The following is a 25,926-nucleotide window of genomic DNA, read 5'->3' as shown; positions in this document are numbered from 1 at the left end:
CATGCATCAGTTTTTTTTGTCAAAGAAAATTGTTTCTCTTTTTTCTTTGACTTATAATTGTCTCAGTATGTGTGAGAGCGAATGTTTGTAAGTGTATTAGTGCTTGTCTTCACCCCTGTCTTGCCCTGATACGTGGCTTAAAAAAGTCCTCCGAAAACCTTTTAATTAATGGTGAAATGCAACTACAGAGTGTTATAGAAGACATTCTAGAATTGAAAGCACAAAGTGTGTAGGAATTCTGTCATGGTATAAGTGCCAGCTTACTGAAGATCTGTAAGGCTGCTCTTTTTAAAATGCAAGCACATGTATTACACACATTTTTAAAATTTAATAACAGTTTTTGAGACACTCTTTGTAGATAATTGTTACAGTCTTCTCTTGTGAACTTGTGTTTTGTTACAGTCTTTAAGCCGTAGTACTCGGCTTTCCAATGATAGTGTATAAATTGATATTTCCAAATCATAGTAGGCAAATTATACATCAGGCATGTTAACCATTTTGCATGACTGAAGTACAGAGTAGGTACCCTGCACCGTTTGGAGTAGTTTTCACCTACTCTGTACCTTTTTAAAGAGGTAGGACTGACAGATTTCAGATATTGTTTGATTAAAACTACTTTCTGTTGTAGTTTGTATTGCAGCAAGTCCTGTTTAAGCAGACAAATAAAAAAAAAAAATTAGCTGTCAGCAGATCTTAAGTTATAAACTATGTTGCTTGTGTTTGTATACACACCTTTTAGTAATGTGAATTTATAGTTTTTTTTTCTCAAACAAAAAATAAATTCAAATAAAGATTTGAGATAATGCCACACTAATGAGCTGCTGTACTTTACTAAACTATTTCTCTTTTAACAGCATTTTAAATTTGACTGATATCATACTTAGTTTTTTGCAATTCATGTTTTTGCATTTAGTTTATGTAGCATTGACAGAAATCCAAATGATATTATGTTATTTGCACAGAAACCATTCATCTACACAATTTGTCAAGTTCAGAACTATGAAAAATACAAAAAAAATATCCCATAAATGCTAGATGTTTACATGTTGTCTAAATGATGAATTGATTGTCAGTCTTTTGTGAAAATCTTAAGTTTTCACGGTCTGTGTGACTAGTGATGCACTGCATTGTGCCTGCAAATAAAATTTTTGACTTTTTATTTATTTATTTTATTGGCTCTGAAATACATAGAAGAATCTTTTTATATTTTAAAAGAAAAACCACTTGAAGCGAGTTGCATCATTTAAAAATAGGAACATATAGAAGTTTGAGAAATCTTTGGGGTCACATATCAATGAAATCATAAAACAACTAAAAATATCTCTATATATAATCTTCATTTGGATCTTGATCTTTGTTTGTCCGCGAATGAATTAGAAGAAGCAGCACTAGATGGCAGTAGAGAGACAGCTAAAACATAGGCATTGCATTAAGAATCTCCTACAGGCTTATACTACTGAAAACTGTAGTACTCCAGTCACACCTCAAAACACAGACATTCAAACTAAACAAATTGTTGTGCTTTAAATTAACTAATCTTTATATATAATCTTCATTTGGATCTTGATCTTTGTTTGTCCGCAAATTCCACACATGCGTAGACCACCTTCCAGTTTAGTACGTTGTTGTTACTCACGGACGTCAACAATGTGCCGGAATAACGAAAGAAGTGGTGGACAGTGTTACGCTGGTTAGCTCCTGAGGCCTGGTTAGAGAATGAGATTGCCGAAGATAAAAGGTACGTGCCTACGTAACATATGAATGAAAGAAAGACAGTGGGTAAAATGAATGACAATGTAACAGCACGTTCCGGAAATTATTATTGTTACGTTGTAGCCGGCGAATGCTGTGCGTCTCACAGTTGTACCGTGGCTTGCTCACATGTCAGTGAAGTGATCCCTATTTATGCTTTAAAGAGCCTGGATACCTATGTGTCCCCCTTTTATAACCATTGCTCCGCGTATATTGTGAAACAGAAATGCCCCTCCACCACCACATAATTACTATTCGGACAGTGATTCCAAGTAGGCCGTTCCTATCGAAACAATGTCCAAGGGTTTTCTTTTGTAATTTTGTTTCCCTTATAAAAAATCATAATGCTGTGCGACGAAGAGCCCAGTTCACGATTGGCAGCCGTGTTTAAACAGGGAGCCCTTCACAGACAACTTTAACACGCGCAACGTAGTTGGGCGCACATGGCTAGTGTTGTAATAATTAAGCAATATAATGTATCTTTAGTGCTTATAGGTAAACTATACTAAATATACATACTGTATGCAGCCATTAAAATGAATGAGGACAGCTGATTTATTTTGATAGGTGCTGCTTAAAGTAGACTTTATTTATTAGATCATACCCTAGTAATTTTCACCAATATATCTGGTCAAGGCTCAGTGTCTATGGTCTTTTATTTATTCATTTTTTTAATTATATAATTTAATTTGCATGCTGTTTAGGCCTTTATTGATTCTGTAGCATGTGAATGTGGTGTGTGTTTTTCCTTTTACATCCACATGGTGAAAATTGAAAGTAAATTAGTTATTCTAGGTTATATTACATGATGAACCATAAAATTTATATACTGTACATGGTGGTTACTCTACAGTTAAATACTCTATGAAAATATACAAATAAAAATTCTATAATGGGTAAAGGTTTTAACATAGCTTGATCCAGTATTGCAATATTTATATTTTGTACTTCATAAAATGATACATGCACAAGGTTTTATCTGTACATGCTGTCTGATTAGCATGCATTTCTCATTGCACAGCAACTGCATAATAGTTAGAAACAGAACAGCCATGTGAAAAATTCATTACACAGCACACACAGTATATCCGTCGTATTTGACAGGCGTACCTTATTAAAGTACCTTATATAGTCTCTTTATTACAGAAAAATGACAATTAATGTGATATTTAAGTAGGCTGGAGTTGAAATGGAGCATCATTAACAGTTTAATCAGTTGGAAGACTAGTGGCATCACAGTGCAATATGAAGAAGGGGTTGTTGTTGTTGTTATCTTCTCCATATCAGACTAAACTCCAATTTCCTAAACTCTTTACTGTAAATTTGCAAATAGACATGTTACACTTAGGCTTCACTTAGAGATCTTCAAAGAGTGATGTAATATTTACTATGGGAATGTACTCCTATTATAGCTCCAGACCAAATATAGGCCACTATAAATAAATTGGTTTTAATCTATCTGTGTTGCTAAAGATTTATTTATTATTTAGTAGTCAGTCTATGAAATATTAGACCAGTTAAGTTCATATTTGTTAAAATGGGTGTAAAAAAACATCTAATGGGTGGCCTGCTGTATATGTTGTAATGAAAATCTCCATTTATAGGTGGTAGATAATCTTTATATGAAATATAAGTAAAAAATAGTTATGGTGGCATACATCTGCAGAGGAGAGAAAAATATGAATTTTGAAATGTGAGTCGTCTTCAGGTTGTAAGGTAGTGAAATTTAGTCTGATATATATACTATGTTGCATCAGTATTTATAAGCATTTGAAAGCTGGTAAAGGGGACTGGTATTTTGAACAAATGTTTTTTTTTTAAATGTTTTCCTTATTTTCAATTTGCCACATTAAATATTAGAGAAGTGTTTTTTTATGCAAGTCGTGACCCGAGGTTCCACTGTACCGTTATTCGTTCCAAAGCTCTTGTCGCAACCCGATTTGGTCATGACCCAAAGTAATTTCCCCCATAGGATTGTATGTAAATACAATTAATCCGTTCCGGACCGTACGAGCTGTATGTAAATATATATTTTTTTAAAAGATTTTTAAGCACAAAAATAGTTCATTATACCATAGAATGCACAGTGTAATGGTAAACTAAATGTAAAAACATTGAATAACACTGAGAAAACCTTGAACAGAGAAAACTAACATTGCAAGAGTTCACGCTACAGCCTTATGAACCACTCGCTGTAAACACTTTTTTTGATGAGTTTTAAGCACAGGGAAAAAAATGATCATTTGAAAAATCCGTAATTTATACAAAAACTAACCATAAACAACCAAGAAAAGTAACATTGCAAGAGTTCATGCTACAGCCTTATGAACCACTCGCTGTAAACACTTTTTTTTTAATGAGTTTTAAGCACAGGGAAAAAAATGATCATTTGAAAAATCCGTAATTTATACAAAAACTAACCATAAACAATCAAGAAAACTAACCTTGCATGAGTCGAGTTCTGGCATGAAGGAAGTGAGGAGGAACTGGGTGGAGAGGTGTGACGATGCGGGTTCGCTGCATGCTCCCATTGTCCGTCCGGGAGCCCTTGAACCCGACACCGTCAGTAATGTCACCGATGAGCTCTGCAGTGATGCACAAACATATGGAGCAAGGGGATGGTGTAAAAGTGCTTTTATTAAAAACAAACAAAAACAATTGTTCAAATAAATAGTGCAGTGCTTTCCAAAACTCTTCAATAAATAAATAATCTTATTAAAATGAGTGGAATCGTGGAGGTTAAAAATCCAATAAATAGAAGAAAAAAACAATCCTTTAAAACGACGAGGTTAAAACAATGCTGGAAGCAGTTTCTTAAAAACAACACAAAGCCTGGTGCTTCTTTTACCTGGCGGCTCTTCTGCTTCTCCCATTTGGGCCACGCAACAGGAGAGTCTCCCTTCTGCAGCTGGCCTTCTCTCCACATGACTGATCTGGAGGCTCCCCGATCCCTGGCTTCAGTTCCGTTCTCCCGATCGAGACTTGGCTTTAAACCCAAAGGCCAGGACGCTCACGTTAGGGCTTCTACATCCTAGCCACCCGACTCCCGCTGCCTTCTTGGCCTTACATGGCCAGCTGTCCTTCTTTTCCGGTCACTCCAGCTCCATGATCGCTCAGCTGGAGTGACCGCTTCCTTCTGCCCTACCTAGTGTTGGCCAAACACCCCTGCTAGGGCTCATTGTCCAGCTGCCTGCCTGCACTCGCTCGCTCGCTCGCACGCGCTCTCTCTCTCTCTCACACACACACCGGCCCTCTCTCTCTCTCTCTCTCTCTCTCTCTCTACACTGCTTCCTGCAACCTCCATCTTTATTTTCCTCCTTTTTTTTCTTCTTTCTCTCTCCTTTTTAGCCGCCACGCGCTTCTATTTATAAAGAGGATGTGGCAGCTGTAGCAAATCAGCAGCCCCAGGAATAATCACGGATGCGGACGGTTTCTCATCCGTGCACTTAGGTGAGAAACGCCCACACCACGAATCCCCCTGGAACTGCTTCAGCCACTCCACCACCACGCCCCCTCGCTAAGCTGCAAGCGTGGTGATTATTTATTTAAAACTGGCCTCTTGATGTGAGCTGTGGACCTGCTATACCACAAGAGAAGATTACAGTTTTGAGGTAAAGTCCCTCTGTGTGATGCACGTCTGACTGAGAACAATGTATTGTACAGGGAGAGACTGAACACGTGCGTAAATCACCGGCGCATACGAACCGGAAGGGAAACTAAATAGAGTACAAAGAGTTTACAGCGAATGCATAGAGAGAGACTGAACACGTGCGGAAATCATTGGCGCGTATGAACCGGAAGGGAAACTGGCTTGTTCGTCACCCAAGTATGTGTTTGTGAACAGATGCAAAAGTTTGGCGAACTTTTTGGTTGTAACCTGATTTGTACGTGTTCAGAGACGTTCGTGACCCGAGGTTCCACTGTATAGGTAAATTCATATGCACATAACACTGATGAAGTAAAGCTTTCATATGCTTTATGGAGCAGGGCAGGTACACAGTATATTATAATAGAAGATTTCAGCTGTTAATTCAAAACACTGTACATCAAAGTGAATGTTTCTTTGTTTTTTTAAGCTTTATATTGTGATGCAGAAAAAATAATTATTAATGTCAAAGCTCATCATGATCTTTTAGCCTACTGTACGTTTTGCTGAAGAACCCATCATACGAGATGAGGAAGAATACGAGGATGGTGAAGGGGAAAATGGAGAGGAGGAGCGTCCAATGCTCCCAGTTGAAAAACAGAGGCTTATTCGTAAGGATACTCCACACTATAAGAAGCATTTCAAAATCAACAAACTACCCAAACCAGAGGCAGTTGCAGCCTTGTTACAGGGTCTAAGTACTGACAAGGTTCCGCAGGAAGAGGATGAGGATTATGGAGGTGTTCAGGATCAAAATAATGAAATGAAGCAGCTGATGTTCCTTTTGCCTGACAGTGAAGGAGATGGTGAGGATCAAATGTTGCTCAGGTTGAATGACAAAATTAATTCCTCTCAGCAACCAGTAAAGGTAAGGCATGTGCATTTCAGCATACTTTATTAATTATTACATTTTTGTTACATGTTTGATGGTTTTATTAAGACATGTGTTACCTTATTAAGGGTTGTGCTTCTGTTCTTGCATTTGTGAAACATATATACAATATGAAGAAATATGGATTTTGAGGTTTTTAGATGGTTTATAAATATGATCTTCTGGATTTTTAATAAATAGCTTGCTTTGTTTTACATTCCGCACTGCCTGTTTTTGATAGTTTTTGGGTATGTGGTGCTCAACTGCATGACTATGACTCGATCCCCGGAACCTCATGTCATTCAAACTAAAGTGGTTCTAATGAATGATACATAATTTTGATAAGTCAGCAGTGTTTCATCAAGACTGGTATTCTTTCTTTCAATTTTGCCAAAAATTCACAACAAAAAGACCTTCTCAGTTTTAATTTATTGTTCAGGCAAGGACACCTGTACATCCGAAGTATACTGTACATTTTTTAAACATTTTTCTTTTCACAGTGCCACCACAAATACTCTTAAACAGTATTTAATTAAAGTGACTAATAAGGTCCCTTCCTTATTAGATGTTCAAGTTTATTTTCTGGCAGTATTGTTGGTTAACAAAAGTGAAAGTAAGATTTATAGTCATTAAACAGATATGTTTTCTCTGCTGTTCATGGACAGAACTAATAAAAGTTTTTACTTTATTATGTATTTGATTTTCCAGTTTAGCGACCTTAGATCACATTAAGTTGGTTTGAGAGTTTTACATTGTTTGGGATGAAGTGTACTTAGTTTATCTGAATTTTGTTTACATTATACATTGTTAATTCACTTTACATGCACTCAGAACTCCACTCACATGGCAGTAATAGCTACATTTTAAACTTTTAAAATGTGTTATTTATTTTGTAAAAGCAACTTATCAGGTTCTAACATCTATTGATTGTTTCATGAATTCTGATAAAAATTTAAATGTAAGGAATTGTTTATTCCTACCAAAATTATCACCTTCACTGTTCTGTCCTTTACAATGGTGCACTTTTTAAACCATCCTGTCCATCCATTTTCACATGTATTTGAAAACATGAGCACAAGGGCAATAGTCACCTTTTACGTGTAGAACATAATCGATGGCGTTAGGTTCGTTTTATGACCTGAGATGGGCAACTGCAGTTGTACTTTAATGCCATTTTTCATTGACGACTCACAGATTAGCTTTGAGGTGCTCAACAGAGTCAATGTTTTCTTTTTTGCTTTACTACATCTGAATGCTTGCCCTTTTTGTGCTATTATTACATGCTGCTAAAATTGCTGCCATTTGCTTCTAGACTGACTCTAACTTAACGCAGTTGTCAGTAATTTCAGTGGAGGAAATTTAAACTGCTTCATCAGCAAAACTTTGAGTTCATTAATTGTTAATGCATAATCAAAGGCAATCAACTGCAAAATGGTCTGAATGTTTAATGTATGCATATATGTGCATTATATGTATGCATCTGTGAGTGTATATATGTATACTTAAAATATACACACTGTATATATACACAGAAAATACACATGTATTTCCATGCATATATTATTAAAGTTGTCTTATTACTAGTTTGCAAAGGTATGACTATAAAAAAAATTTTATTACCCACTTCCTCGCCCATTCTTTTTTTTTATGTATCTCTCTTAAATATTTTGCTCTCCAGCTGAATCTTTGTTTATTGCTTTTTGTTTTTAATATCAAAGCAAACAATAAAGCAAAAACCCAATCTTTTATGTGATTATTAACTCAAACTATCTATATGCTGCAAATGTTTCTGCTCTGGACCCTTGGACTTCTTCGCTCTGATGGTTTTGATCTGAGTAGGCCAAAGTTTCGAATACTTCTGATATTATAGATAACTGTATTTATTGTTCAGTGAATATGTTTCAGACACCTTGCTAAATATATGGTTTGCTTCATTGTAATGTAATGTTTGTTCTGAGAGCAGAAGTCCGAGGGCTAAGAGCATTTGCAACTTACTTATAAGTAAAGGTGGATGGGTCCAGTATGTCTGTTTTTGGTTATTGTGTGCTTGAGTAGCTGATGAGTTTAAACCTTAAAATGTGTTTTATAGCATGGGAAGAAATTCAAGATAAGAAATATATTTGCATTTAATAAATAAGCACCCCTTTGCTTAAATTTCATTGTTGACAGTTAATCTCTCTGCCGGTAACTACAAATTTAACATTTGTTAGTTAATTAATTGTAGCAGTCCCACAATTGTGCATCTCTGCAGTTCTGTGTTGCCATTGACGGATTTGATATCATATTGTATATTAGAGCAATTTGCCTTGCATTAAACTTAATGAGCTGAAGCATAATAGTCAATGATACAATAGATAATTTGTAACCCTGATATATATTATTTACAAAATTTTATGTCGTGCCTGATATAGTCATTACAAAGAGCAGTTATAATATAACAATCAGACGCACATTGCTGTAAACCAGTGGTAAAAAGTCAGTCCAATCAAAATATAATCAAAAAATTAAATCGCAGAAGTGGTAAAGATTTGTTAATTTTAACACTGAAACCCCTACCTTGACTTAGTGTATTGAGCTGATTTGAATAGGCTTTTATGTTTTCTCATGTTGATTAAAACAAAAGTTAAACAGAAAATTTGACACGAGTCCAACAGACTAAATTTAGGCAAAAATTACGAATTTGTGTCATATTCTGAAAAATGTCTACACAGTTACTTAAAAAATAGCCTTTTCTAGTTGTAGGTAATATAAAATGTCATTTTCCTATTAAGTTATAGAGGGTGCATTAAGATTCTTGCAGTTGTGCAAGATCAGTTGATTTGATAACATATAGTGTAGAGCATCACTGTCGTTAATAGTGTTTCAAATTATATTGGATGAAACTAGACTATTGTAAGAGGATTTGGGAGGATTCTGAGTCTGATGTTTTCTGATAAGTAAAAAAAAAAAATATACAGTGGTGTGAAAAACTATTTGCCCCCTTCCTGATTTCTTATTCTTTTGCATGTTTGTCACACAAAATGTTTCTGATCATCAAACACATTTAACCATTAGTCAAATATAACACAAGTAAACACAAAATGCAGTTTTTAAATGATGGTTTTTATTATTTAGGGAGAAAAAAAATCCAAACCTACATGGCCCTGTGTGAACAAGTAATTGCCCCCTTGTTAAAAAATAACCTAACTGTGGTGCATCACACCTGAGTTCAATTTCCGTAGCCACTCCCAGGCCTGATTACTGCCACACCTGTTTCAATCAAGAAATCACTTAAATAGGAGCTGCCTGACACAGAGAAGTAGACCAAAAGCACCTCAAAAGCTAGACATCATGCCAAGATCCAAAGAAATTCAGGAACAAATGAGAACAGAAGTAATTGAGATCTATCAGTCTGGTAAAGGTTATAAAGCCATTTCTAAAGCTTTGGGACTCCAGCGAACCACAGTGAGAGCCGTTATCCACAAATGGCAAAAACATGGAACAGTGGTGAACCTTCCCAGGAGTGGCCGGCCGACCAAAATTACCCCAAGAGCGCAGAGACGACTCATCCGAGAGGTCACAAAAGACCCCAGGACAACGTCTAAAGAACTGCAGGCCTCACTTGCCTCAATTAAGGTCAGTGTTCACGACTCCACCATAAGAAAGAGACTGGGCAAAAACGGCCTGCATGGCAGATTTCCAAGACGCAAACCACTGTTAAGCAAAAAGAACATTAGGGCTCGTCTCAATTTTGCTAAGAAACATCTCAATGATTGCCAAGACTTTTGGGAAAATACCTTGTGGGCTGATGAGTCAAAAGTTGAACTTTTTGGAAGGCAAATGTCCCGTTACATCTGGCGTAAAAGGAACACAGCATTTCAGAAAAAGAACATCATACCAACAGTAAAATATGGTGGTGGTAGTGTGATGGTCTGGGGTTGTTTTGCTGCTTCAGGACCTGGAAGGCTTGCTGTGATAGATGGAACCATGAATTCTACTGTCTACCAAAAAATCCTGAAGGAGAATGTCCGGCCATCTGTTCGTCAACTCAAGCTGAAGCGATCTTGGGTGCTGCAACAGGACAATGACCCAAAACACACCAGCAAATCCACCTCTGAATGGCTGAAGAAAAACAAAATGAAGACTTTGGAGTGGCCTAGTCAAAGTCCTGACCTGAATCCAATTGAGATGCTATGGCATGACCTTAAAAAGGCGGTTCATGCTAGAAAACCCTCAAATAAAGCTGAATTACAACAATTTTGCAAAGATGAGTGGGCCAAAATTCCTCCAGAGCGCTGTAAAAGACTCATTGCAAGTTATCGCAAACACTTGATTGCAGTTATTGCTGCTAAGGGTGGCCCAACCAGTTATTAGGTTCAGGGGGCAATTACTTTTTCACACAGGGCCACGTAGGTTTGGATTTTTTTTTCTCCCTAAATAATAAAAACCACCATTTACAAACTGCATTTTGTGTTTACTTGTGTTATATTTGACTAATGGTTAAATGTGTTTGATGATCAGAAACATTTTGTGTGACAAACATGCAAAAGAATAAGAAATCAGGAAGGGGGCAAATAGTTTTTCACACCACTGTATATATGATGTTTTATTTTAGGACATTCACAAATTATATGCTCTAGGGAGGCCAGGGCCGTGCGGTATCGTTTACAATCAGGATATAATCCCTAGTATCATAACTTTTTATTCTGAGATGAATGGATAGTGCAATTCATTTTTATATAGTGCAGATCATTTAGACATCTGTGTAATATCACAATACGTACAGATATGGAGATTTTTTCCAAAATTTACATTGAGTTTTACTTGCTGCAATTGTAGATATGTGTACAAATGGCACCTACTGTATGGAGTTCACCAAGTATTTGTGATGTGTCTTCCTGAATTCAAAAGATGTTAGGGTAAGGTTAATTAGCAAGTAGAAAATGCTCACTTTTCTTACTTAAGAAAGCAAGCAAGTAAGCTGCTGGCAGTGGACACCAGCTACCCAGACCTAAATAGGTGGGTTAGAAAATGAATGCATGGATGGATATATAGACAGACAGACAACTGTAGTCATGACTGTTTCAATCAGAGGATAAATTACAAAATGATCTATGGATCTGTTTTGTTATTAATATTTCTTGTATTCAACTGCAAAGCACACATTGTTGAGAGAGGTGTATCGATTTTAACTTTCTCAAAATATTAATGTATTTTTATTTTATTATAACACACTATTGTAAAATCAAATTGGTAAAAAAAAAAGGCAAAAACTTTGACTTGAGAACACAGTGTTATTTTTCTGCTTTAAACCATAAGTGATTCATAAGTAAGTAAGTAGATTAATACAGTATATACCGTATGTCTTTTATGTCAGATTGTTCAGGCTTTGAGCCAGATTCAAAAAGCTAACAAAGATATTGGCTGTCATTGTTATACATAACACATATATTGTATAGTAGAGATATAATCAAATGAGATGCAGTGACAAGTAAAGCTAAAGATTGCCTGTGCTTCTCTAAAAAGGTTAATTTCCTTATTCTCTTTAATCATAGTGCCACGAAAAAGTATCCGATTTATTTCTGGTTTCCTTTATTCCTTTATTGATTTTTAGAAAAAAAGTCACCTGAATGAACAGATAACACTTTGCAATATACAGAATCTACATTTTTCAGTTTAGACCATTTTTGTAAGTGGTACTAAATATGATAATGCAAGTGATTTGAATGTGACCAGCATTTCAATGCTAGCATCAGAATTGTCCTGGAATTTATATTCCCCTGCTAAATTTACCTAAATGTTTATGCAACATCCATCCATTTTCCAACCCACTGAATCCAAACACAGGGTCACGGGGGGTCTACTGGAGCCAGTCCCAGCCAACACAGGGCACAAGGCAGGAACCAATCCCGGGCAAGGTGCCAACCCACCGCAGGACACACACACAAACACACCAAGCACACACCAGGGCCAATGTAGAATCGCCAGTCCACCTAACCTGCATGTCTTTGGACTGTGGGAGGAAACCGGAGCGCCCGGAGGAAACCCACGCAGACACTGGGAGAACATCGTCCTATCCCTGCATTGAAAATCAAGCTGGATAACAGTGCCACATCATCCTGCCAAAGGAAAAAAACCCAAAATGTCTAACTTAATAAGCACTTGAGTGACTGTTGCTAGTCATAGCAACCCAGTTGCAACATGTTGTTCAGTTCTTTGTACAGATATGACAGTGATAACTGCGCATAAAGCAACAGCTTTTTTTCATTTCCTATTTCTTTTTCTTGTAACCATGAACTGACAAATTCAGAGTCCTGCACTAAAAACAATATTAATTTGTACAGCAGCCAGCATGGTGTTAGTGGTCATGATGATGTATTAGGTGGTACCTTTTTGGAAAATGTGTTTCTGTTAAGCTTTACACATACAGGGCTTATTCTGGATAGATATTGTTTCACAGCCATATCAAATGGGGATCATTTGTAAAATGAATTTGTACCGTCAAACAAGAACATATGAAATACAAAAAAAAAAAAGTAATAAGATTCAAATCACTTTTAACTGAAATGTAAATGTAGCTTCAGTTTTGTGCAATAATATAATTGCTCCTTTACGGATAAAAAAAGTTTTGCTACAAACACTTGCTATAAGTCAAATATCCATCTTCATACCACTATAAAGTAATGTGAGGGTGCTTGTCCTTGCAGAACTATCTTAATTCAAGAGATTTCTGTTAGGCTTTAGACTATAAGCTCCTTTAAGGCTGTTTTCCAACATCTGTTTGATTTTTGGTTTGAGCTTTGATCAGGCTGGTCAAAAACTTCAGATTTGATTGTTTTCAGATATTATGATGCATCTTTGTATCACTATTTCAGATTATAGCCTTGTTACATTACCCAGCCACAATTTAGCTCAGATTTTTAATTTATTTTTTTTTTATTTTATTTTTTAACATTTTTTCATACACAACCAAATTCCTGGGTTCTTCGGTTGTTTTCAGAAAGACCAGAAAAAACATTTACTAGCACATGCATTTCATAAATTGTTTCTATTGTGCAAATGTCATTAATGTTTAAATAAATAAGCAGATGAGCTATTAGGGTACAATTCCTGATGATGATAATAAAGACCTTTTTATTTTTTTTGCTTTTTTCAGATATGATATAATTTTGGAATTAATTAGTTTATAACCGCAGTATCCTGAAAGTGGTGTTTGTTATTTTTCAAGTAGTATGTACATATAGTATCTGTAAAAATAAGTTCACATTTGTGCATGTAAATCTTTTTACTCTGGTTTCAAGTAACACTGTTTTATTCTGAAAATGCAATAAAATTGCTTTTAATAATCTTAAAATTATCCAACTATCCATCCATCCATCCATCCATCCATTTTCCAACCCGCTGAATCCAAACACAGGGTCACGGGGGTCTGCTGGAGCCAATCCCAGCCAACACAGGGCACAAGGCAGGAAACAATCCTGGGCAGGGTGCCAACCCACCGCAGGACACACACAAACACACCCACACACCAAGCACACACTAGGGCCAATTTAGAATCGCCAATCCACCTAACCTGCATGTCTTTGGACTGTGGGAGGAAACCGGAGCGCCCGGAGGAAACCCACGCAGACACGGGGAGAACATGCAAACTCCACGCAGGGAGGACCCGGGAAGCGAACCCAGGTACCCAGATCTCCCAACTGCGAGGCAGCAGCGCTACCCACTGCGCCACCGTGCCGCCCACAACATTTTCTTATGTCTTGCATTATAAGAAACTAATGTAATAAATGAAAATGTGTGTCCATTTTAAATATAAAACATAATTGCAAAGCAGGATAACTTTAACTTACCACCCTCCGCCATACATTCCACTGTAAGAAAGTAACAATGATAAACACTTTATTCCGTCTTAAAATTTTTTCTTTTCTTGAAACATGCTTTTCCATTTGTACTTTTTTTTACATGTGGGGGGGGGGGGGGGGGAGCTGAAAAAAAAAAACCCTTCTAAAAACAGGGAGAATGGGCTTACTGTACACAGTAAGTGACTGGATTAGAAATCATGCCTGTGTTCCCAGATTTTTTATAGGGCAGCAATGTTAAACACTGTGCCACCATGCTTCAAAGTATTGCTCACTAGCTTTGTATGACCAGTAATTTATGTGCATTTAATTTGTTAAATTAAAAAAATTTGATTTTACAAAAATAGCAGTCACTACAGATTCACTTATATGTAGTACACGGTGCACTGTGGGTTGAACTTTGGTGCTTGGATCTATCGTGACCTTTGAGTTTCTTCCCCTGCTCTTAAGTTTGATTGCTGGGTATTCTGTGTGTGGGTGTGTGATTGATGTGTTTGTCTGGTGTTTTTAGGCTGAACTAATCCGCATGCTTCTTGCTGGTTCCTGTCCTAACAGGGGGTGTCGTTTGATCAAGTCAATAATCTGCTGATTGAACCTGCTCGAATTGAGGAGGAAGAGGTCTGTACCCTACTCTTTCTGTTCACTGTCTTACAAAGTACAAATTCACCATTAACACAAGCCAATGGGAGAGGAAATGACATGGGCACAAGCTCTGGAATCATTGTTAAAAGGTTTTAAAAAAAAAAAAACAAATACCAAGAATAATGAGTGGTTTTCCATTTATGTGATGTGCACATATATAAGTGCTACTGTGTTCTAGCACTCTCTATTCTTTTACCTTTTGGTATTGACACATTTCCTTGCGCTACTATGTTGATTTTTCTTCCTGTTTTCACTTAAATATTTTACATCAAGGATTAGCCTGATTATACAACTATGCCTAAGACCTTGCAAGAACTAACTAAAAACCATCCAATATTATAGACAATATGAAATATCAGGTTATGATTCCAATTATTGGTAACCTTTCTTAAGAAGAAGCATATTCATCTGAAACAAACATTTTATGCAGTTTTTGGTGCCTTATGATGATCTGCGTTGGGACCTTGACTCATGTTAGTTATAGACATGGATATTCTAAACATCTGAACAACTTACAAACCTTAATGGCAAGTTGCAGTGTGATATAACTCATATAAGTAATTAGTTTGGAGTTATTGAACATAAATAAATAGCTGTTAATTTTCTAGACGTTTTACTACAATTATGTGTATGTGTTAGCAATAATGATGTAATTGACTGTTCAGCTTGAGGTCTTTTGGATATTTCCGTTTCCTTGAAGCTGTTAATTTACAGTTTAGGCTGGTCTTCAAAAATCTGCATGGATATAGCTGTTACTGGTAGGAATTTTCAGGGGCCACTGATAGTATAATATCACTTTTTTTTTTATTAAATCATTTATAATATATTAACCAGGGTTGGACAAATAGGTAGTGTGGATGCCTGGGACTATCAGTTTTTAAATACAGACAAGCACAGTGAACTACCAGATGTTTTGAATTTTGGTCAGTGCAGTATTGTCCTAATCAAAACTAATTTGATAAAACCAAAACACTCAAATTTTATGTACAATCTTAACTGGGTGTAGCTTTTAAAGGCAGTTGTTTATAGTGCATTAGACTGCTGTAACAACCTCATTACCAGCACACGCTTACTAGCGAGCAAAGTAGCAAAAATGCCAAGCAAGCCTATAAATCAACCAAGAGAAACGATAGTGTTACTTTTAAAACAACTGGGCCAAGAATGACATATCCTGTTGTCATTTAATGCAATATAATTAAGGTAATCATTAATGCATACTTTGTTATTAATTAAAAAAAAAAAAAGACAAGGCAAGCCTTTTTGCTACTGCTACAATAGCAGTTACAAGTGTATGGAATCATAATTACAAGCAGCATTATATTAAATATAAAGAGAAAAAGTCTTTTCAAATATTCTTGAACTCTTTTAGCTGATTAAATACAGAAGTGTATAACAATACTTTACAAATAAACCTTAATATAAAAGGTTGCTGGCATGCCTCACCCTGTACATAAAGCTAGGCTACCACAAAGCATACCTGGAATATGAGGTTTGGATAGCTCGTAGTCCAACACACCACTATATGGATTTACAACTTGTCTACTTCTGATTAGCTGTATGATTCTGCAATATATTGGCATTTATATTTATTCCTTTTTTTAGACCGACGTTAAAATTAAAAACATATCTTAATAGGGAAAAATGTTAATTCATTTTGCAAAATCAGAGAAACTCTTGACTCAATCCATCTCATTTATTTATTTTTTTAATAGTACAAATGGATTTCAAGTATATCTGCATTCTTAATATTAACACTTGGAATTTTCATTTACAGAACACAAGACACACATTGGAATATACAGTAACTCGATGTTTGCTCTTGCTTAGTAATCTTGTTAGCTGAACTCGCACAATAGTGCAATATTAGAATATTTCATATTTAAAACAGTTTGAATATAAACAAATGTGTATAAATTCTTGAGGCTACATACATTAATGCTGCCATGACTTACATGTGGACTATTGATTTGCTATTTTCTAAATAGGTTATTAAAGGATTACTCCATCCAAAAATATTTTTGATATGTTACTTAACTCGTGTAGTTTGTAGTGATGGCTATACAATGGGACATAACTCGATGTTTGCTCATACTTAGTAATCTCATTATCTGAACTCGTAAAACAGTACAGTATTAGAATATTTCATATTTAAAATAGTTGGAATGTAAACAAATAAATGTGTATAAATTCTTGAGGCTACATACATTAATGTCTCCATGATATACATGTGGACAATTTAATTTATTTTCTATATAGGTTATTAAAGGAATTACTCTACCCAAAAATATTTTTGATATGTTACTTACCGTGTGTACTTCATAGTGATGGCTGAGAAAAATTTTTACCTTCATGCCGAACATAAATAACAATGTTTCTGATGTAGTAGGTGTTTATGGTAGCCAATTCCGGACAACAGCAAACATCAAAAAGTTCATGAAAAAAATCTCATGTTACTTGTGTTGCATAAGCCACATGTTAAGTTATACATCCAATCATATGCATGGAACATCCTAAACACACATATTTTTATTAAGATATTGTTAAATAATTTATTTTCTGCTAGAATGGAATGGTCCCATATGTGCCTGAGCATTTGAAATGAAAATTGCCTCCCCACCTCATTGACTGGTGAGGAGTCCAGCCCATTAACAACTTATTCATTGGCTAACATTGCACATTATGTAATGTACAACTAAAGTTTAAAAGTTAAAGGAAAGAGTGAAATCATTATCAGGAAGAGACTGTGTTTCGTACTTGTATACAACTGAGATGCTTCAACAAGCGGAAGATCACTTCACCCATGCAGTTTTACAGACTGTGACTAAATAATCCCGAGGTAGTCCAGGTGGGGCTGACATCTATGAAAATAAATTTAACAAGTCAAACTGGTTTGTACAATTGAAGTGCTCCTTTGTGTCTAAGCATGTTTCATTTTCATTCATGTGAGTGTTTTCTGGTGGAGGTTTATTTAAGATTATTTTAGCAAAAATACACCTGTTTGAGACCTTATGGGCCATACAATTTAATAACTTGTCACTTGGATTATGTGAAATGAGTAACATGAGATTTTTTCATGGAAGCTTTTGACATTGTTTGCTTAGTATGCCTTTCTTCATGAAACGATGAGATTAATAAGTACATAAGCAACCTTGTTTTGATGTTTTGCCTTCATTTACTGTATATGTAAATACTCAAACATTTGTTGCAGCTATCTTTGAAATAAACTTTAATCAGTCAGGATGACTGTGAGCAAAGTGTCTGAAGGAGCCTGTGTATGATTACTGATTTCATCTGAGGTTTCTTCCTTCTGTCCTTTAGCGTTGATAATGCCATTTAGTGAATTCAGCATAAACTTGCATTCAACTGCACCTGACAACTAGACTTAATAGGGCAGCCTTAATTTATAAATTATCTTGACCCTTGGTTTTAATGACAGTGCTTACACATTTCACCTTTCATATTAAGCTATTTTCTTTAACTCTGAGAAAATTCACCCAAATATGTGAGGTTCACCTGGACAGAGATTTAATAAGGGTATACATGCAGCCCACATCCAAGAACGTTACTCTTAACATGTCCATTGATTTCACTTGTGATGCAGCCAAATTAATGGCAGGCAAATCAACATGATTGAGTTACAGGTGGATATAATTAACATAAATTGTAGTAATTTTTATCATTCATGTTTGTATGTTAAAAAAAAATCAGTTTTGATAAACTTTTAAGGATATTTTAGTCTTATAGGATAGGATATAAGTTGACCATGAGTAAATTGCAAAATTTCTTTTTAACTGTGGTCGTCATGTGAGTAACACCCTTGAATGGGTGTGATATTGCAGACTGAAGTTACACTCTGTTGGAGGATTCTACAACAGTGCTAATTTTATTATGTGTCTTCTGTTACAATGCGTCGTGTTTGCTGTACTAAAAATGACATTGGTTATTCCATTCCAACAGAAGGCGTACAGAAAGAAAGGCATATTAGTAGTACATGCACAACTTCATGTATAGCATATAAACACTTGGAGTATCTGAAATGTTAATACTGCTCTCCATGATGCCAAAACAGACACTTCCCCTTAGTTTTTTGATGATATGTCACAAAATAAATTATTTATCATCCATCCCATCCATTCTCAATACACTTTAAGTGTGGTAATTATTATAATTCAGTTTTACATAAATATTCCTTTTTACATAAATTGCAATTTAATATATTTTAACTACGTGGGGAGAAATATTACTGTCATTATTAAAAATATTTCATGTCCACAGTAAGACTGGGAATACACATTTATGATGCACTACATAACACACTTATCAGTACATTGTGTAACATTACTTCAGGGTAATTCCTAGTGAGATGAGTTCATATGTTCCATATCAGTGCTGTAAGCCAATACTTGAGATTTGAATTGTTTTGTATTTCGTATTTTACATTGTGGCCTGCAGCCCTAGACACAACCACATAGACACCAGCCCCGGGTTCAAGAGATCTTTGCAGGTTTCCTTTCAATACACAATTCTTTCTATCTTTCCTTTCTTTTTCTTCCTCCACTTCTCCCACGAAAGGTTTATGTTCTTCCCCTCCTGACTACAACTCTCAAAGTGAGGTGAGGCAGTTCCTTTTATGCTTGACCCAGGAGTACTTCTGGAGGCAGTGCATTTCACCTAGCAAGCATTTACTGCTTAGACAGAACCTCCTTAAACAGAGGGAGTCCTCTCCTGGCAATGCCCCTTGGCTGCACCCGGGGAAGGAAAGGGAGTAGTAACAACCAAGGCCAGGATACACATTCATTTGTGCCATCCTTCAGTTATGCCCTGCAGGCTATGTAAGGAACCACTTTTCACTCCAGTCATGATGCCCGTCCATCTATTATGTCTATTAACAACAACATTTATTTGTACAGCATGTTTTCATACAAATGATGTAGCTCAAAGTGCCTTACAAGATGAAGAAAGAAAAAAATATAAAAATTACATTATTATTTGCGTAAAGTCCGATGGCCAGGGAGGACAGAAAAAACAAACAAAAAAAAACCTCCAGAGGGCTGTGAAAAAAACGAAATCTGCAGGGGTTCCAAGGCCACAAGACCATCCAGCCCCCTCTCTGCATTCTACCTAACGTAAATGATCTAAATCAGTCCTCATGGTTTTCAGGCTTCACGTGGAAGAATTAGACGATGATGGTCATGTGGACCTCTGGCCTTCTATCCATCAATGTAGGGACTGCATGGTGCTTTGATCAGGTGGTGTTGGCGCAGATTGCCACCACAGAAAACTGGAAAGAGAACAGCAGAGAAAGTAGCGGTTAGTACGGATTTTGGAGCCATTAAACAAAAATGATAATTAAATGCATATACAGAATATCAGAGTTATACTAAAATGAAGCTATGAGAAAGCCATGTTAAAGTAATGGGTTTTTAACAGTTTTTTTTTTTTTTTTTTTTAAAGTGCTCCACCTTATTAGCCTGGCGAATTTCTGTCAATAAACTATTCCATATTTTAGGTACACAACAGCAGAAGCCTGCCTCACCACTTCTTTTAAGTTTAGCTCTTTGAATTATAAGCAGACACTCATTTGAAGATCTAAGGTTACAATTTGGAGTGTAAGGTGAAAGACATTCTGAGATATAGGATGGAGCAGATTATTTAAGGCTTCGTAAACCATACTGTAAGCAGTATTTTAAAGTCAATTCCAAATGACACAGGTAACCAGTGTAGTGACATCAAAACAGGAGAAATGTGCGCTGATTTTCTTTTCCTAGTTAAGATTTTAGCAGCATTCTGCACTAGTTCCAATCGATTGATGTCTTTTTTGAGTGGTCTTGAGAGGAGTGCGTTACAGTAATCTAGTCGACTGAAAGCACAAGCGTGAACTAATTTCTCAGCATCTTGCAATGTTATAAGATGTCTAACTTTTGCTATATTTCTTAAGTAAAAAAATGCTGTCCTAGTAATCTGATTAATATGTGATTTAAAATTTAGGTCAGAGTCAATAATATAGTGAATTATTTAAAATTTCGGTTGTCTGCATACATGTAAATTGCCACGTTACGCACATTTGATTAGACCATTAATTTGATTAGTAGATGCTTTTATCCAAAGCGATCTTCAAAAGAGGTCATCATAATCAAGTAGGCATCAGTCATGGAGGTCTGTTTGGGAATAAGTGTTACAGGACAAGGTTATAAAATTCGTTCTCACAAGTGATGAGCTCAAAACAGAATACAACCTTTTTACACTTCCTTAGTTATACAAACCTATCAAAGCCACTATCAGTTAGTCAGTTTCTTAAGCACATTGAGGTAGTTAGCATTTCAGATGGTTGTGGATAGCTTATTCCACCAGCTAGGAAATATGCATGCAAAGAGTTTGTTTTGAGATTTGATGCCACATAGGTGGCATCACCAGATGCCATTCATTTACAGACTTAAGTGGTTGTGAAGGAGCATAGGCCCTCAGAAGTATCTTCTTACATGTATAGGTGCTGAACCATTGACTGCTCTGTAGATGAGCGTCAAGAATTTAAATTTAATACGTATCACTACAGGAAGGTGTAGATTTAGTGTAGTGCATTTTATTGTATTTAATCATGGAGGATTAGCATTTCTTTTTCTTTTCATGCTGACTCGTTGCAGCTCCGTCCAGAATTAAACTTCCTATGGAGAAGTTTGACCAGTCACATTGTATGTAAACAAACCAATCATAATGCACTTGTGAAAACAGCAGATGAGTCTGTTAAGTGATTTCAGCAGAGATTTTTTTGTCAGAAAGTGTTCAACAAAAGGATAAAGAAACATAGCACAAGTATATGCTACTGTGTACTTCTTGATTGTATCGGTTTACAGAGAGAAAATATTCTAAATTTACTATAAATCAACCTTTAAGTACAACTCTCAACTGGAAGGAGAGACAGTCCTAGTTTGAAGTTTTGCTGAAGCAGTTGATTTTCATTTTTGAGTTCTTTCAAATTGTTCATTTTATTTCATATCACACACTTACTTCCATGTGAAAATCAGAATGAAAAGCTCATCCTAAATGTGGAGAGAACTTTTTTACTTTTGAATCTGTTCAAAATTAATCAGATTGGTGGTGAACTTACTAGAAGCAGTGCATTTTGTTAGGATAGCAGCAGTGCAGTGCATATCATTGTTTTAAGTTTCCATATATGGCACAAAACAGCCCTCAGTGTGTTTTTTCAATATGTTGACATGTCATAGATAAGAGCATTAATGAGGAAAATTGACATTCATAGCTGGGTGCCCTGCAGTTGCAGTTTTAAGGCAAGTTATAAGCATTTTAATATATTACTCCTCAGTTGATGTCTGTATTAAAGAATGTAGCAATCACAGTTTCCAGTGCAAGTGGTTAAGCCCTTATACTGTTTCACTTGAACTTGTATGTAATATTGAGCTTCAACAAAAACTATGTTTATTCTGGAGTGACATTATTGTCAGTATCTAATAAACATGATTATGACCCTTTTTAATTTGACAAAGCAGTTCTTTGATTTGTCATCTGCAACTACTAAAGAAATACCTTTGGTTATATGACTGTGTATGAATCCAGTTTACAGTGCAAATGATCAGCTGTATATTATTTACAGGTTTAGTTCTGCAGTATTGCTCATTATGTACTACCTGAAAGTAAAGCAAATTAAATTCAAAATTTTCTTTCCAGGCAGCAGAGTGAAAGATTTATTGCATTTGCTAATTGTGAAAGGTACACTAACAATGAACATGATCAACAGTACTATTATGTCATGAACATGATCAACAGTACTATTATACTATTTCCCTGGAAAGTTTTAATAGCTTCTTTAATTAATGTCTTGCTTCTATGACTTGGGCATCCCATTGAACTCATTAAAAGCAGGCTTTCATCTAGCTTGTTGTTGATTACTTAAAGTTAATAACTAAGTAAAGAAGCCATGTTGGACCAGGTTTTGCTAGCAACTGTCATTTTTTAGTTTTTAATTATCAAATCTGGTATCGCAGAGTAAAGCAACAACAATGGTAAAGTTACTTAATCTAAAACAACAGTAAACGCGGGCTTTTAAAAGCAAAGCCAATTGAAAATTGAAGCAATTTATAGTAGGTGTAATTTTGCATCTGTAAGTTACAAAATCTGTCTTTGTAATCAGTTGACTGTTTTAAAGTGGCATTCAGTCAGTAGATCTCAAAAATGTGTTTTGTGCAAAACAGCACTGTGCTCTGTTGTGGGATGCAATCATGTGGTGTGTTCCCACATTATAAAAGAAGTCCAAACAAAAGCTTTATTTGTGCATAACTTGACAATTTTCTTTGTCCAGCTTTCATTGTCTGGAATGACTCTGATTTATGCACAATAAATAGATGGAAGGAGAAAATAGAGTTATAAGTTTTTTTTTTTATTATAGATTAAGAGATCTGATGAATGTTACACATTTTTTTAGTTTTTGTGGCAATTTAGTAACTCAATTTCCTTTTTACTTTTACTATAGTTCTGTTTGTGGGATTCAAGTGAACAATTAATTAAATTAATAACATTGTACACAGAATAGGGTATCAGTAGAAAGCTACAGTTGTGCTTGAAAGTTTGTGAACCCTTTAGAATTTTCTATATTTCTACATAAATATGACCTAAAACATCATCAGATTTTCATTCAAGTCCTAAAAGTAGATAAAGAGAAACCAGTTAAATAAATGAGACAAAAATATTATACTTGGTCATTTATTTATTAAGGAAAATGATTGAATATTACATATTTGTGAGTGTCAATCAATACATACATTTTACTCTGGTTGGTTTGTTGGTTTACAAATTAAAGTCTATTATATTATATTCTGGTGGTTCTTGTACCTTTTGAGATGAGCCACAACCCTTAAAATTTCTTTGCATATAACAACAGTCCATTCTAGTTTATAGGACATCTGCTGATTTCTTAGTCATCCTTCAGTACATCTATATACAGTATTCCCTCGCTACTTCGCGGTTCACTTTTCGCGGATTCACGACTTCGCGGATTTTATATGTAAGCATATCTAAATATATAACGCGGATTTTTCGCTGCTTCGCGGGTTTCTGCAGACAATGGGTCTTTTTACTTCTGGTATTTGCTTCCTCAGTTGGTTTGCCCAGTTGATTTCATACAAGAGATGCTATTGGCGGATGGCTAAGAAGCTATCCAATCAGAGCACGCAGTTAAGTTCCTGTGTACTGCTGATTGGCTTAGCAACGGAGTGCTGCATTAACCAGGAAGTCTCATCTCACTCATTCAGCATTAACGTGCTCTTGCTACTGCATTCAGGGGATTATCGCCTTCATCGTCATCATTTTTACTACGCAGCATATTCATCACCATCATCACGTCATATATAGCTACGTGTACTTCGCTATACAGTAAGTGTAAACTTATCTACCGATTTCATATTGTTTAGCAGTTGTCCCTGTTATTAATAGAGTAAAGGGTGGGTTGTAAACAATACAGGGAGGGTTTAAAAATGTCCAAATACACGTTAAATAATTAAATAAATATGGTGTCCCTACTTTGCGGAAATTCAGTTATCGCGGTCGGCCTTGGAACCTATCTCCCGCGATAAGTGAGGGATTACTGTACAGTATATAATTCACTAAGTCCATGGCAAGCAAGATGCACGTAAGACAGCCACGCCCGCCAACTGACAGAGCTCCGCCCACCAACAATTCACTAAACAGCCGACCATGGTGCAGGAGCGAAGGCCTTTGCCAAGAATATGTTCATTAATCAAGAACGAAAGTCGGAGGTTCGAAGAAGATCACATACCGTCGTAGTTCCAACCATACACGATGCCGACTGGCAATCCGGCGGCGTTATTCCCATGACCCGCCGGGCAGCCAACCGGGTAACCAAAGTCTTTGGGTTCCGGAGGGAGTATGGTTGCAAAGCTGAAGCTGAAAGGAATTGACGGAAGGGCACCACCAGGTGTGGAACCTGTGGCTTAATTTGACTCAACACGGGAAACCTCACCCAGCCCGAACGTGGCTCACAGGTGCATGCGACTGAGGCGGTGTGTGGAAAATGAACAGTCAACATGACTCACAAGTGCATGTGGACTGTACACAGATGAAAGCAATTCAGGTGAGGAGTTGGGGGCGGACACATGAGCAGGCAGTGCGTACTGAACGATGACTAAAGAAATCGGCAGACTAGAATGGCGGGGGCGGAATGGGTGTCAGGCGATCGAACTTGCCTATCTAGAGGATGTAAATGTCCTAACACGGGTTCTGTAGGTGAACCTGCGGAAGGATCGTTACCGGTTGTGCTGACCCATCGTTGGATGGTTAGGACCCGAAACCTCTCAGGCCCGCTTCCCCGCCCTCTCTCCAGAGTTCCATCTTTGCATTCACTTACAGTCGTATCCTCAAACCCACCCCATTTGGACAACTGTGTCTTTCAGGAAGTGTTCACCCATCAATACATAATTATGCAGCGTATACTATGCCGCAGGTTGGCTAATTTTGTATATTACATCAACCTTTCTTCTGGTACATTCTTTATTTACTTGACCATCTCAGTATTTTTACTAAACCAATTATTATATTTCAGTATACATTTTGTTGTTCACTTGATCTCATTTGCCAACATTTATTAACCCTTTATGCTATTTCTTAAAGATGAATGCTATGTTACCCTAAAATTATTCTTCCACACTTACAACATTTTTATGATACAATTAGAGCACAGGCAGGTCAAATGATTTGCTCATGGTTACACAGTGTCAGTAACGGGATTTGAACCCACAACCTCACAGTCTGAAGTTTAAAGCCTTAACCACTACACTACACATAACATTTTTAAAAGTATACCGAATAGAGTAACATCTAATTATTAGCAATTGGAAAATATCTATTAATACAAATTGACCAGTGCTACCATATAATCAGTTTTGGTATTACCCAATAAAAGGAGAAAAGGAACTGAAATAAGTTTCCGTTCTAGCTATTAATATTAGATCAAACAAATTAATCTGTTAAAATGATATAAATAAGTAAGAACTTGGAAAGGAACGGATTTATTTTATAAAAGGAATATGAAGAGAAGTCAAGCAAAATTACACCTTTTATTGGCTAACTAAAAAGATTACAATATGGAAGCTTTAGAAGCATCTCAGGCCTCTTCTTCAGGCAAGATGTGATTACATCTTAGATATCTG

The 25,926-nt window shown here is 36.1% G+C and overlaps 1 protein-coding gene across 17 annotated transcripts in view; it reads left to right on the top strand.

Annotated features, from left to right (window-relative positions):
• scrib (scribble planar cell polarity protein) overlaps nucleotides 1-25,926 on the top strand; it is a 284,575-nt gene that overhangs the window by 122,810 nt on the left and 135,839 nt on the right. For 16 of the 17 annotated variants that reach the window (XM_051929184.1, XM_051929190.1, XM_051929189.1 and 13 more), the window contains exons 15-16: nucleotides 5,889-6,266; nucleotides 14,663-14,725. In XM_051929184.1, the coding sequence (XP_051785144.1) occupies nucleotides 5,889-6,266; nucleotides 14,663-14,725 (441 nt within the window). The remainder of the gene's footprint in view (nucleotides 1-5,888; nucleotides 6,267-14,662; nucleotides 14,726-25,926) is intronic. The other variant, XM_051929182.1, reaches the window with a different exon arrangement.

This window comes from Erpetoichthys calabaricus, chromosome 6 (assembly GCF_900747795.2).
Source record: "Erpetoichthys calabaricus chromosome 6, fErpCal1.3, whole genome shotgun sequence".
Classification (NCBI taxonomy): Eukaryota; Metazoa; Chordata; class Cladistia; order Polypteriformes; family Polypteridae; genus Erpetoichthys; species Erpetoichthys calabaricus.
Note: the sequence above shows the minus strand (reverse complement) of the source record. Positions and strands in the feature narration are given on the sequence as shown.